The sequence below is a fragment of the Melanaphis sacchari genome, unplaced genomic scaffold, assembly GCF_002803265.2.
Source record: "Melanaphis sacchari strain LSU unplaced genomic scaffold, SCAv2.0 Contig25_pilon_pilon, whole genome shotgun sequence".
Classification (NCBI taxonomy): domain Eukaryota; kingdom Metazoa; phylum Arthropoda; class Insecta; order Hemiptera; family Aphididae; genus Melanaphis; species Melanaphis sacchari.
Window position 1 is genome coordinate 1,029,663 of NW_020271133.1, and position 14,045 is coordinate 1,043,707.

A 14,045-nucleotide genomic window follows, 5' to 3' on the forward strand; every position below is an offset into this window, starting at 1 on the left:
TCATACACAAAAATAAATTAATAGTAGGTATTAGATATTTTTGTTAATGAACTTTTATGGATTTTAACTATTGTCTTAATAGTAATAAACTATGAAATATCAGTGTGCAGGACTATTACCGAGAAACACTATAGTTAAGTATGACCTACCTATACGGTTAAACATACCGATAAGCTATAGATATTACAAAGCTATTGTGCATACGCGACATATCGTTGATAAATAACCATTCAAGTAGTCGTATGGTCATATAAAACAAAATAAGTTTCTATTTCCTAAAAAGGACGCCGCTAATTAATTTACTTAACACCTACTTGTAACATAACAGAATAAAATATAAAAAAATACGCGCATATTATTATTTATTAAACAAAAAATCTAAATACATATAATTAAAATTATTATGAGATAATAAAATAAATAAATAAATTAAATATTTTGTATAATAATATTTTTATCAATTAAAAAGTATTTATTAAAACTTAATGAAATTTTAAAAATTAATAAATAAATTTATCCAGAGGAAAAAAATTTGAAATTTCAATTTAAAGGCTAAAGTGTTCAATGTAAGTACTTTTAGGCTATTACAGTAAGGAAATTTACGAATCTTCTGCTTTAATCTCGACATTCTTATAATGCCAGATTTATTGATAGGTTTTTATGTGGTATTTATTTAAAGATATTTCATCATAAAAAATGAGAGAACCAAAGAGAAGGATAGCCAAAATTCAAACACCTGAATGCTATTTATTTTTAAATTATTTGGAATTGTTTAGAACTAAATCTTTACAAATATTTATAGCTGAGTAACTTATAGTGATATGGCTTATTTGGTTAATTTGTGGTTTTTTTTTAGTGTGTTTAATTCAGAGCATTAGCTAATAATTAAAAACAAGCTGTCCTACATTTTAATTGAAATTTTTTTTTATCTATACCATTTCTATACGTTAAATTTGGCACAAAACATTAGTTGTTTCACATTTAAAATTCTATTTTTTTTTTTTTTTTTTTAATGTTAATGATATATTTATATATATATTGATTTTTTCATGTTTCATTAGAAAAATATATGAGAAAACGTACCGTTGGGTTATTTATTTTTTTAAATTGTATGTGGTTTTTTTTTTAAAAAACTATTTACACTATAGAAACTTATTACTCCATCAACTATTAATAATGGTGAATTGTAATGTAAAAATAGGATGTAATTATGAATAGGTACTTTATTTTGTTGTTTAATACATAGGTAACTTAAAATAAATATTAAATTGCAGTGTACAATGAATTATTAAGTACATTTTAGTATTTTACTGACTAGTGACTATAATAATTTGTCGGTATGTTGTAAAAAAGTAAAACGTCGAGTAGGTAGTCAACAATTAAAATTAATAATTACAGGAAATTGTAATATTGTATTATAGTTAATTGTGCTTGTAATCATTTGTAAAATCGGTCGCTAACTCGTACATGTTTAATCGACGGTCAATAATAAGAAAACAGCTATAATATGATACACAAAAAAATAATATAGTAAAAGTACGATCATTTTTCTTACCTACTTTATAAAAGCTTAAATCATATTGTTATTATAAGTACCGCCAGTATCGGTATTATTGTTTTCACCTCCGACGAAACAAACATCGTAATTTAATGTATCATAAATTTTTCTACGATTTTCTGCGGTAGTAGGTCTGCAGATACCGAAAAACAACGGAAGACAATAGGTAATAATAATACGTGATAATATTATTATTATTAGTATGTCGCGTTCAACTTCACTGTATCGATCGGATGACGATCCGACGGCACAGGTATTACGACCTACCGCTGTTCGAGTTTACCTCCAACCGTATTTGTAATCATCGCGCGATGACGGAAACCAAAACAAAGACCCCCGTCAGTCGCTGATAAGTCCCCTCCAGCCCCGCTGTCGACGCGGGCACGGAACTGTTGCTGCTGCTATATCATTATTATTATTATTATTATTTTTGTTATTATTTGCCGTTCTCCGCGCGTTAGTTAGTATCTAGTAGTAGTGGCAGTGAGCCGTCGTCGCGGTCGTTGTGAAAGCAATTATTACCGTTGTCACAGGCAGGTAAATGTGGTAGTGTGTGCGTGTTGGACCGTGCGTTACGTGTTTACCAGGCCTTAGGGATCCGCGAACAGATTACGAAAGCAGCGACACTCGGTTTTGGTGTTCGCCCGTTCGTTAGTGTACGGTAGACGGTCGTGGTAGTGGTTGATGGTGGTGGTAAACGCGCAACGACACAGGTATTACAGTAGCAGTCGTTTTTTTACTTTCTCGCCCGATTTCGTCGTGTGAAATCACGAGACACTTTTTTTCTCATATATTCCTATACGTTTGTATTTTAATTTTTTTTTTTTTTCTATCCGTGTATACCAAAAACAGTATCGATTGGTTGTAATTGTGTCAGTATTATTGTGATTATTAATTATTAGATCTTAGCCCTCGGTGTCCAGTGTTTTATCTATGTGTGTATTTGTATTTTGATAAGTGTTTTGTGTATTACACCATCGTGTATTCTCAATATCGGTCTTCCCACAACTATTGTAACGACTCGTATTGGCGCACAGAAGTTGAAACGTTGATAACAGCGAGACAGTTTACAAATCGGACAAGAACTTTTTAACGACAATATATTTGATTGCTTTGTGATTTCTAACAAAATGCTGTGATTGTTATCAATATCAATCAGAACTGCACATCAAACGGTTATTGAGATATGATCGGCGGCTTTTTCTGTATGTGTTGTGATAAAACTGAAGACGTCATTCAACAAACAGTATTTCAATGTAATTTTGCAAAATGTAGTACCTATATTCCTAATAGTAACGGGTCTACATATTACAATTCCTCTTGCTCAATCTACTATACTCAAAACGGCTTGTTTTTATAGCTGTAATATAAGTAATTAACTTTGTTGCTCATTTTCTACTATTAGTTTAAGTATCAATAAGTCAACAATGAAAATGTGGATAGTATTACTGCTGTTCTTTGCTGTTAAAACTGGTGTAAGTATATATATTTATGTGATTTATAAATTTACTTATTACTTAGGTATATTTTATCAAAATTTATAACTTCTAAATATTTCTATAGAAAGCGGCTGATTTAGCTATACAATTGCTTCCATCAAATTCGTTGCCATTTGCATCTCCATTACAACAAGCTTATTATAGATTTGATTATCTACCTCCATACGGCAATCCCCCAGCAAACACAACTATTGCTGCTCAAGACATAGGTATTGAAACATTATATTGTTGTCTATTCTAAAGCTCTACAGTATTACTACTTTGTCCCTTATCAATTAGTTTTTAACTAAAATCTTTGATAAACTTTTAGGTGATGTAATACATTTTTCTCAAGCCTTGCCGGGGACCCGTTATGACTTTTGGTTATACTATAGTAATTCAAGCATAGGCAGCAATTCAATAAGTAACAATTCCCCACAACCAACTCCAGGAAGTGTAATTGTTCCAGTTGGATCTGGTACAGAAACACTCATAAATGGAGCTGTTACTAGTTCTTTACCACCCCAGCCACAATGGTTGCTCACTTGGACTGCATCAATTACTACTGGTATGAAAAATATGATTTGGATAATACATTTAATTTTAAAGTTATACAAGATAATAATCTCATGTTCTTAGGTATATACTAATTGTTTCATTATTTAAAAATGTTAAAATAGCTCCTGATCCACCTACAAATTTAACTGTAACTGTAAAAGGTGGAAAAACAGCCCACGTCCAATGGTCACCTCCAGTGTTGGGAAACTACAATGGATTTAAACTGAAAGTAATGATATTTAAAGTATACAATAGATTTATTGCAATTAATATTAAAGTAGCCTTAATTTATTTTTATTTTCTAAACAACCAAAGTATTAGTGGTACAATTCAATTAAAATTAATAAAAAAAAAGAAGATAATTGCATCATTATTAAATTAGTAATTCATCATCACTTTTCTTAAATTTATGACAATGTGTAATTTTTTTATTTTAAAGAGAAAAAAGTAGAAAGATAGCTCAAATTTTGGTCTTTATATTATTTCTATTTTTTTTATTAAACTTCTCTATTTTTTATTTCGTTATTGTTCTATATATTTATTTACATTACATAGTAGAGGTGGCTAATAGACTTATGATTGACCTCAGAGTTTTTCTAGGTTGTCACAATCGACTATTAAAAAAGGTTCTCAATAAATAAAAATATATTTTAAATATACGCATGTTACACTGTTTTATTTCTTTTATTTAGAATATTAATAAGTAATAATCACGTTTAATTTCATAGTTTTATACAATACGTATTTTATTATATTTGTTACAAATTATTACTTTTAACTTGTTATTTTTTTTTTGAAAAAATGTAGGATAAGACAAAAGAGTGTGATTGCCTAGAACTTATGTAGTGATTGACCTTTTGGTCACTCTTGAGTATGTTTTCAAATTTGTAAAATTTATGACGATCTTACTCTTGATTATAGGTTATCAGTTTGTCTCCATCTTCTACATCAAGTATAGTGCAACAACAACAAGAACAGTTGGTGAAAATTGTTGATGCTACTGGCTCTCCATCCACTGCTTCATCTCAAACTGATTTATCTAGAGATACGTTGCAACAATATGTTTTGAAAGATTTGACACCTGGAGCTACCTATCAGTTACAATTGTTTACTGTGTATGATCATAAAGAAAGCGTAGCTTATATATCTAAAAATTTTACAACTAGTAAGTCTTTAAATATATAACATGAGAATATTTTTCATTTTATAAATTGTTTTACTAATATTTAAACAATTTTGTTTGTTTACAGAACCCAGTACTCCAGGAAAATTTATTGTATGGTTCAGAAATGAAACTACATTGTTGGTGCTTTGGCAACCTAGTTATCCAGCTAGTGTATTCACTCATTATAAGGTATGAGCTATTGAATTTTAATGTTCGATAATTAATATTAAATTAATGTAGTATACAATTTATGAATATATATAAAATTTTTTTTAATAATGTAAATATGAATATTTTTCCTTGAAACTTTATGTATTTTATTTCACAAAACTATTTTCCATTTAATTGTAAAATTATTTTCTAGGTAAGTGTTGAACCTCAGGATTCGCCTGAGTCAACAGTTTATGTTGAAAGGGAAGGTGAACCACCAGGTCCAGCACAAGCTGCATTTAAAGGTCTTGTTCCTGGGCGTGCATACAACATAAGTGTACACACTGTAAGTGAAGATGAAACATCTGCACCAACAACTGCTCAATACCGTACTATTCCTTTAAAACCATTAAATGTAGCTGTAGATCCTAGATATATAAGTTCATATGGTCTACGAATACACTGGGAACCACCAAAAGGACTTTGGTAAGTTATTATTTATTCATAGAACTAAGTTATAATAAATATAATATATTGATATTTTTATTTTCTAAGATATTAATTTTTATATACTAAACAACTACTTTGAAACTTTGGAATAAAAGTAATAATTAAAATATTAAATAAAAATGATAAAAATTAAAACTTGTATTATTTATAAGGATAAATTAAATTAGTAGCTTTATTTTATGATTAAAATTTATCATTATTATTTTATATAAAATAAAATAAATTTTATTAATTCAATTTATTTATCATAATATTATAAAATTTCTTTTATTACATATAAAAACGAATATTGTGTTCTTACATATAATATTTAAATTATTTATTTGTTTGTTATTTTATTTGATTTATGTGTAGTGAATTTGACAAATATCAAATATCTGTCAATGTTAAGAGGCCATCACCACAATCTTCATTAAATCAACTAGCATCTCATCGTAGCATTAGTGATCAAACCCAACAAACAACTACTCCAATAACACTTACTCGTCCTCGTGATGGTGATGGTTCTAATTCTGGAGGATCAACACAATGGTGTGATGTATACGATACACAGTTATTACAACCAGGTCGAACTTATCAAGTTCTTGTGAAGACAGTTTCTGGAAAAGTGGCTTCTTGGCCTGCTTCTGTGAATGTAACATTAAGTATGTAATATTTAAAATATCTAACTATACCTGATATTAGATCTATTAGGCTAATTGCATTTATGTTTTTTATATTTTATAGAACCATTACCTGTAATCGACTTAAAAGTTATAAGTAGTGGTAATACAAATGGAAATAATTTGAATGAAGATGGAGGTGGTGGTGTGTTACAATTAACATGGAAAGCTGATGCAATGAGTTGGCAAGATGCATATCAAGTGAGCTATGCAGAAGTTCTTACAGGTTCTCTATCATCTTCTTCATCTGCTTCCGATTCTCTGATTGTATCATCAGTATTATCATTGGGGAATAACCTTAATCAATCACTAAACGGTTCCTCGCGACAACAATCCACATCATCAGCTGTAGCATCAGCTGCTATTACAGCAACAACTTCTACCGATAGTAATGTTTTGGTAGTTCAAGCTACTAGAGAGTCAATTGAAGATCCATCAACCCCTATTGAATGCACATTGGAATCATTATTACCAGGTCGTAATTACTCTATATCTGTTAAGTCGCTTAGTTCTGGTGTTGCTTCTAACGATACAGTTGTCTACCATACAATGAGTGAGTCAAATATTATTCATTATTTATTTTAAACTATTAAATGTACAATTTGAAGTATTTATTACATTTTTATTTTTTTTATTTACAGAACCATCAGCACCAATTATAGAAGATTTAAGACCAACATTAGATTATGGATTAAATGTTTCATGGAAAACAGATGTCAATAGTCGACAAGAAACGTTTCAAGTGGTACTTCGTCGTAATGATACTGGTTTGTAAAATTATAATAATATACATTTTTCTGCAAAGTATCATGTGTATAATACTACATATTTATTTTAAATTTGGTTTTTTATCGTTCAATATTTTTCTTCTTATAGATGATATACCAACTGTAAGGATAACTAATGAATGGCGCATGGCCTTAAGAAATTTATACCCTGGAGCAGCTTATCAACTTAAAGTATTTGCCATAAGTCATGGACTTTTATCTGAACCTCATGATTACTTTCAAGCTGTTTGTAAGTTTAAAATTTAATTAATAATCCAACAATATTTTAAAGTCTTGATGTTTGATTTAATGAATTTTAATTTTTACTTTAGATCCTAGGCCTCCTACTGATCTTCAAGTAGAGAATATAACTGCTGCCTCAAATATTGGGTCGAACTCTGTTTTATTGAAATGGAATGGCCCTACAGCTGAAGGCTTGTTCACTGAATATTCTATTAAATATCGTACCATTGATTCTAATGGTGGCCAACAACAATGGATTAGGTTACCTGGAGTACAAACAACTGAGGCAGAAATCGCAGATATGGTGGCTGGACAACGATACACAATTCAAGTTAACACCCAAACTTATGGATCTTTGGAGTCTCCATACCCACTGCTAGTTAATTATACAATACGTTAGTATATCTGTATTATTTATTTTAAATCAATTATTTAACAAAATGTAGTTTTTCATAGAACTATTTTTAGGTCTAAAAGTGTGAATAATTTGATGTTTGTTTATATATATATATAATTTTTTTTTATAATTGACAAGATTGTTTAAATTTTAAAATTTTAATAATATGTTTTGTGTTTATTTATTAGGGCCAAACCCTGTGAGTAACATAGCTTTGCTTGTGGATGCTACAAACTTGACTATACAATTCCCTCGCCCAGAAGGTTTAATTGATTACTATTCTGTTGAGTACATACTTCTGAAGCCACCACCACTAGCAGATCAAAATCAAACTACTACCTCTATTAGTTGGACTACAACAGCTACAACTTGGAGTAGTAGCAGTGTTGGTACATCTTCTAGCGGATGGAAAAACTTTACCGATTCTGGATATCCTAATGGATCTAGTGGAACTATTTTAGTGAATTTGGGTTTAGATGATTTAATAGCTGGTGCAGGTTATGGGTTACGAGTACGTACATGTTCACATTCTATGTACAGTGATCCTGTCATCCTGGAAACACATACAAGTGAGTTTTTAGTAAATATGTTATCTCATTGTTATTATGTAGTTTTTTTTTTTATATATTGTACAGTAAAAACTTATTTAAATTATTTTTAATATATTTTATAATTTCAGTGCCATTGATTTTATCTGAAATATTGGCTGTAAATGATCAGCAACTTGCCACTGACACATTGACCTTGCGGTATACTCCTACTCCACAAACTGCTAGTCGTTTCATTAAATACCGTTTTCAACTAGCAGAAGCTAGTCATCAAACAAGCACACAATCTACAGCGTATCAATCGTCTACTATCACTCCTTCAGATCCAGGATCTGGAATAGCATCTACATCATCTACAGGATCAGTGTTTATTGCTGAAAAATGGGCATCAGATAATGAATGGAAAGTTACTTGGCACTCTTTAGTCCCTGGGCGCTTATATGATATAACTGTATGGACTGTATCAGCTTATGGAGTTCTAAGTCAACCCTTGCGTCGTCAAGATCGTCTTTGTAAGTACATTTTCAGATATGATTACATAAAATTATAATATATATATAATAATCTTAACTGGTGTATATTATTTCACAGACCCAGAACCAATTACTGATTTAAATGCCACTCTAATAACCCGTGATTCTGTAAATCTTGTATGGACACTACCCCGTGGACAATATGATGCATTTGAAATTGAATATTTAGATATCGACGCTACAATTATCACTACAGCTTCTTCTATTGCAAATTCATATTTATCCTCTAAATCATCCTCAGACGGGGGAGGAGGGTTACTCATACAAAACTTGACTGATAAACCATGGTTTTTAGTGCAAGGTCTTCGACCATTTCGTAATTATACATTCACTGTTGTTGTGCGAGCTGGCGGTGGAGGATCTTTAGGATCTTTATCTCAACAACAAATATTAAACAGTGGCGTAGGAGGCTATGCAGCAGCATTGTTATTGAGACGTTCAGTTCCAGTATCTGGTACTTTTAGTACATTGGACTGGGTACCAGGGCGTTGTGTAAATTTCCAAGCTGTAGATGTACAACCTGGGCATCTTACATTAGAGTGGACGTTACCAGAGTCTGAACATAATGGTATACTTTTACGCTATGTGGTTTCTTGGACTGCTATAACAACTTCGTCGTCATCCGATGGTATATCTGCGTCTACTAATACTGTGGTTCAGTTGAATGGTGGTGAAGAAGAAGAAAATATGTTGGGATTAGGTATAAATAATTTACTAAGTAGTGGAGGTTTATTAAGTGGTCAGCCACCTTTAGGATCTGAAATTGAAGTCAGTGATACAACTAAAACATCATATTTCGAGCCATGGAGAAATAGAGCAACTGTTAAAGGTCTAATACCGGGTCGTCAATATGTATTTAACATAAGTGGCGAAACTCGTGTTGGTCGTGGTCCTGTAGCTAGTTTGGAGCAGAGAATGCCAATTTTAGGTAAATTTACTTAGAAATATATTTAGCAATACATTTTTATTTATATTAATTATTTTTATGACAGCACCACCTAAACCAAGTGCCCAAGTTGTACCAACTGAAGTAAGTCGAACCACAAATACCATACAAGTACGTTTCAGAAAGAATTATTTTGGAGACCAAAATGGCCGAGTGATAGCCTATACTTTGATTGTGGCAGAAGATGATTCTAAAAATGCCAGTGGTCTTGAGATGCCCAGTTGGCAAGATGTACAAGCATATACAATTTGGCCTCCTTATCAGGTACAATACTATTTTAGTACATGATTAGGTATCAAACATCTCAACGGTTTATTATCATCAAGTCCTATGCAATGGTTTTATTATTTTAATTGTGTATCTTATGGGAATATGGATGATTATAATAGGGTTTAACCATAAAAATATAAAGAAGATATTAAAATAATTTTAAATTATTAAATTTTTTTGACAGATGTATTAATAATATTTATTTTTATTCATCAGGTTCTTGATCCATATTCCCCATTTTCAACAAACAAAACTGTGGAAGATTTTACAATTGGGCAAGATACACATTGTAATACTAATTCCATAAGTGGAGGGAAATTATTATCATCGCAATATTGCAATGGTCCACTAAAACCGGGTACAATTTATCGTGTTAAAGTACGCGCATTTACAGCTAATGACAAATTTACAGACACTATGTTTTCATTTCCTATACAGACAGGTTTGAAAAATTCTAATATAAAACAATATAAAATAGGTAATGATGCATATTTAATATATTAATTTTTTCAGATCAAGACAACTCATCAGCTCCAACATCAGCTACAGCCATTGTGTTGTCAGTTGTAGTAGGATTGCCTGCTGCTTTTATTTTAATTGCTGTTTGTGCTGCATTAGCCACTGGAAGTGGCCGAAGTCGTTGGTTCTTGTGTGGTAGTGGCAAGAGTAGAATAATGAAGAGTTCTGTTGGAGGTGGTAAAAGACAAGCAGGGACAGGTCAACGAAGAATCACAGGAGGGAAATTTCTAGAAAACTCATCAACTAGAAACTTAAACGGTGGTGGTCGTGGTGGTGGCCGTGGAGGTGACATGTTAAACTCCTCCAGTGTTCAACAACAACAACAACAACTGTCATGTGATTTACAAATAAGGTATAAAAAGTTTTAATCAACTTATAATATAATTTATATTGTGATAATAATTATTTTATAAGAAGATTTTAATATTTTAAAGTAAACAAATCCTTAGTACTCTTATTATTCTATACTTAACTATTATTAAATGTGAATTTTAACTATGAAAATTAGTCGGCCTGTACGAGTGGATAGATTTGGGGAACACTACGCTCAAATGTCAGCTGATTCTGACTTTCGATTTTCTGAAGAATTTGAAGATTTAAAACATGCAGCAGCTGCTGCAGCTACTAATGGGGGTACAACAACTACAGCGGCTGATTTACCATGCAATCGTCCTAAAAATAGATTCACCAACATTTTGCCTTATGATCATAGCCGTTTTAAGTTGCAGCCAGTAGATGACGAAGAAGGATCTGACTATATAAATGCTAATTATGTTCCGGTAATTTAAAACTCAAAAATTGTTAACTAAATAATTTTAACATTTTTGTTTGGAAAGATTTTGTTAAATTTAATTAATCATACATGTTTTTACCATAATAATGTTTTGCTTTGTCTGAATTAAACTTATATGTATATTTTTTTTTGTAGATTATTTAATTTAATTTTTTAATACTTAATGTTTCAGGGTCACAACAGCGTTAGAGAATTTATCGTTACACAGGGACCGTTACATTCAACAAGGGACGATTTTTGGCGTATGTGTTGGGAAAGTAATGCAAGGAGTATAATAATGTTAACTAGATGTGTGGAAAAAGGTCGCGAGAAATGTGATCATTATTGGCCATATGATACTCACCCTGTTTATTATGGTGACAATATATGTGTCACTTTACTGAACGACACTCACTATTCTGATTGGGTGATAACTGAATTTATGGTTTGTCGGGTAAGAATTTAAATTACTCTAAGTTGAAAATGTGGTGTTAAATTGAATTTAATATCTAAAGATTTTCAAAAGTTCTTTTGTTAAAATTGTTTTTTTATATTTTTATATTGCCTGTAGAATGATCAAAAAAGAGTAATAAGACATTTCCATTTTACTACTTGGCCTGATTTTGGCGTACCTAGTCCTCCACAAACACTTTGCCGTTTTGTTCGTGCTTTTAGAGAACGTCACCATGCGGGTGTAGGAAATAATATTGAACAACATCAGCACCAACTGCAACAACACCACCGCCCTATAATAGTCCATTGCAGGTAATAACAATGAATTTATAATTTTATTTTTTAATTGTGTATAATAACAATGATAATATTTGTAGATAATTCATTCAAATATTTTAAGTATTAATTTGCATACTATTTTATTATTTTTTTTAATTACAAGTTTAAAAATAAACTCAATCAAGACAATATTGTTGATGTTAATAATAATATAATATGTTGTATTTTAGTGCTGGTGTTGGACGATCTGGTACTTTTATAGCTCTGGATAGAGTTTTACAATCACTCAATGATCCTACACAAGTAAATAATTATATTGATGTGTATGGTATTGTGTATGCAATGCGCAAGGAACGTGTATGGATGGTACAAACCGAGCAACAGTACATTTGTATTCATCAATGCATTGTTTGTATACTACAACAAAACAGTGGCAATAGCGATCAACAAGAACTACTTGATCAGGAACAACAAGATTTGGAGCTAATGAACAATACGACTACAGCTACAATGTTGGCTCATCATAACCGTGCTTTTGAAGGTACGTCACTTATGTTGAATTCAAAGACAACTGCCTTTATCGTACGATGTGGTGTATTATGGTTAAATGCTGCTGTGACTAGTGGTTTACCAACAGTAGTGGGGGGCTTTTGGCCCAAATATAGTGATACAACAACTAAAATAACAAATAGAAAATTATCAAAAGCTACTTCCTACAATAATATAACAACTATAAACACAATTATTACGACAAATGCATATAATAAATCATGGTGGTCTTCATGGTGGAGGCGAAAATCTAGTTCTAACAAAAATTCAGATGATATTTATCGTTTATAAGCTAATTTTATATGTACACAATTTTAACAGTCAAATTTTCTTCATAATGACTATTAGGTGTAGTATTGCAATAATGGTAAAACATTGATGACAGCATTGACATTGATGATGAGGAGCACAAAATTTGAAACCATATTTGTAAACAAAAAAGTGAGAAAAAAATTGAATGTTGAGTTTTTGCGTGTAAATTTGTGTGTGTGTAGTATACCTGTGTAAGTGATAAGTAATAAGTATTAACTATTAGGATTTAATATATTTAAGTATTTAAGCATTTAACAATGATAATAATTGTAAAAATTTATACTTTATACTTTAATGATTTTAATCAAAACTAACTATTGTTAGCATCTCTGGTGTATAATATTTTTTTTGTTAAATTTTAATTATTTATAAACAATTTTTTTTTTCACTGCTGAGAGAATGGAATAACTTAAAGATTTACAATGGTACGTAGAATTTACAATATTGCGTGTGATTTTTTTATTTTAAAGTAGAATGTTTGTTGCCTAATATTACATTGTTTTTTTGTATAGTTTAATCAAATTTTATTAAGTGTTATGACTTTTTACTAATACTGCTTTGCTTTTTAATTTTAAAATTTAGTATTTTGATCACGATGACAAAATGTAAATACATCAATTGATTTATTTTATAATAAACTAATGCTGGGTAGTTATCAAAATAGTAGCAATAATTTTAATTTTTGTGAAATAACATATTTACATGTATTGTTTAATGTTACAGATGACGAAGGCATAGCCGAATCAGGAATGTAATTTTATTGAGCAAAAACCATGTATTTTTGTGTACATCAATTGCCAACAAATATAGACTTACAGCAGTATTATGATATGACTACTTTGATATGATATATTTTATAAAATATTATGTTTAGTATAGATTACGGCAATTGCAATTTTTATGTTAAAATATATGTATTAAGATAACCTGTATTATTTATAAAATGTTAATAATTATTAATCAAGGAGGAATCAAATCAACTCAATGCTTGATTAAAAATAGTATTATTATTTTTATACATTTATATTATATCTTGTCTCTATCTTCTTTCTGTTAAAAAAAAAAATTAAACCATTTATTGTTTGATATTATAAACTATTATCATTTTATATATATATATGTATGCAGTCACTATTACAGTACCTATTTATGAATTATTTTTATTAAAATAACCTGATTTTTAATTATTTTGAAAATTATATTATTTAAATACTAAATATGAAATATGAAATGTTTAACATGTAAAACACATATCTAAATCATGTTAATTAAATTTTGATTTTTGAAAGACTGGCACGAAATGATCGCAAAATTATCATAAATATATCAATTTCAAATTTTATAAAAAAAATAAAGATAGTGAATTCAAAAAGAGT

General features: G+C 30.1%; 1 protein-coding gene across 1 annotated transcript; it reads left to right on the forward strand.

Moving 5' to 3' along the window:
• The first annotated feature begins 1,986 nt into the window (after positions 1-1,986).
• LOC112595177 (tyrosine-protein phosphatase 10D) lies at positions 1,987-13,514 on the forward strand. The gene is made up of 23 exons (XM_025340294.1): positions 1,987-3,033; positions 3,122-3,266; positions 3,368-3,604; positions 3,717-3,823; positions 4,516-4,759; positions 4,845-4,948; positions 5,124-5,395; positions 5,774-6,063; positions 6,146-6,634; positions 6,723-6,848; positions 6,958-7,098; positions 7,181-7,486; positions 7,677-8,057; positions 8,168-8,548; positions 8,628-9,497; positions 9,562-9,779; positions 10,002-10,227; positions 10,299-10,656; positions 10,813-11,083; positions 11,270-11,530; positions 11,648-11,841; positions 12,039-12,349; positions 13,393-13,514. Exons 1-23 carry the CDS (start codon positions 2,986-2,988, stop codon positions 13,422-13,424), a joined length of 6,012 nt encoding a protein of 2,003 aa, XP_025196079.1. The 5' UTR covers positions 1,987-2,985; the 3' UTR covers positions 13,425-13,514.
• The last annotated feature ends 531 nt before the right edge of the window (positions 13,515-14,045 follow it).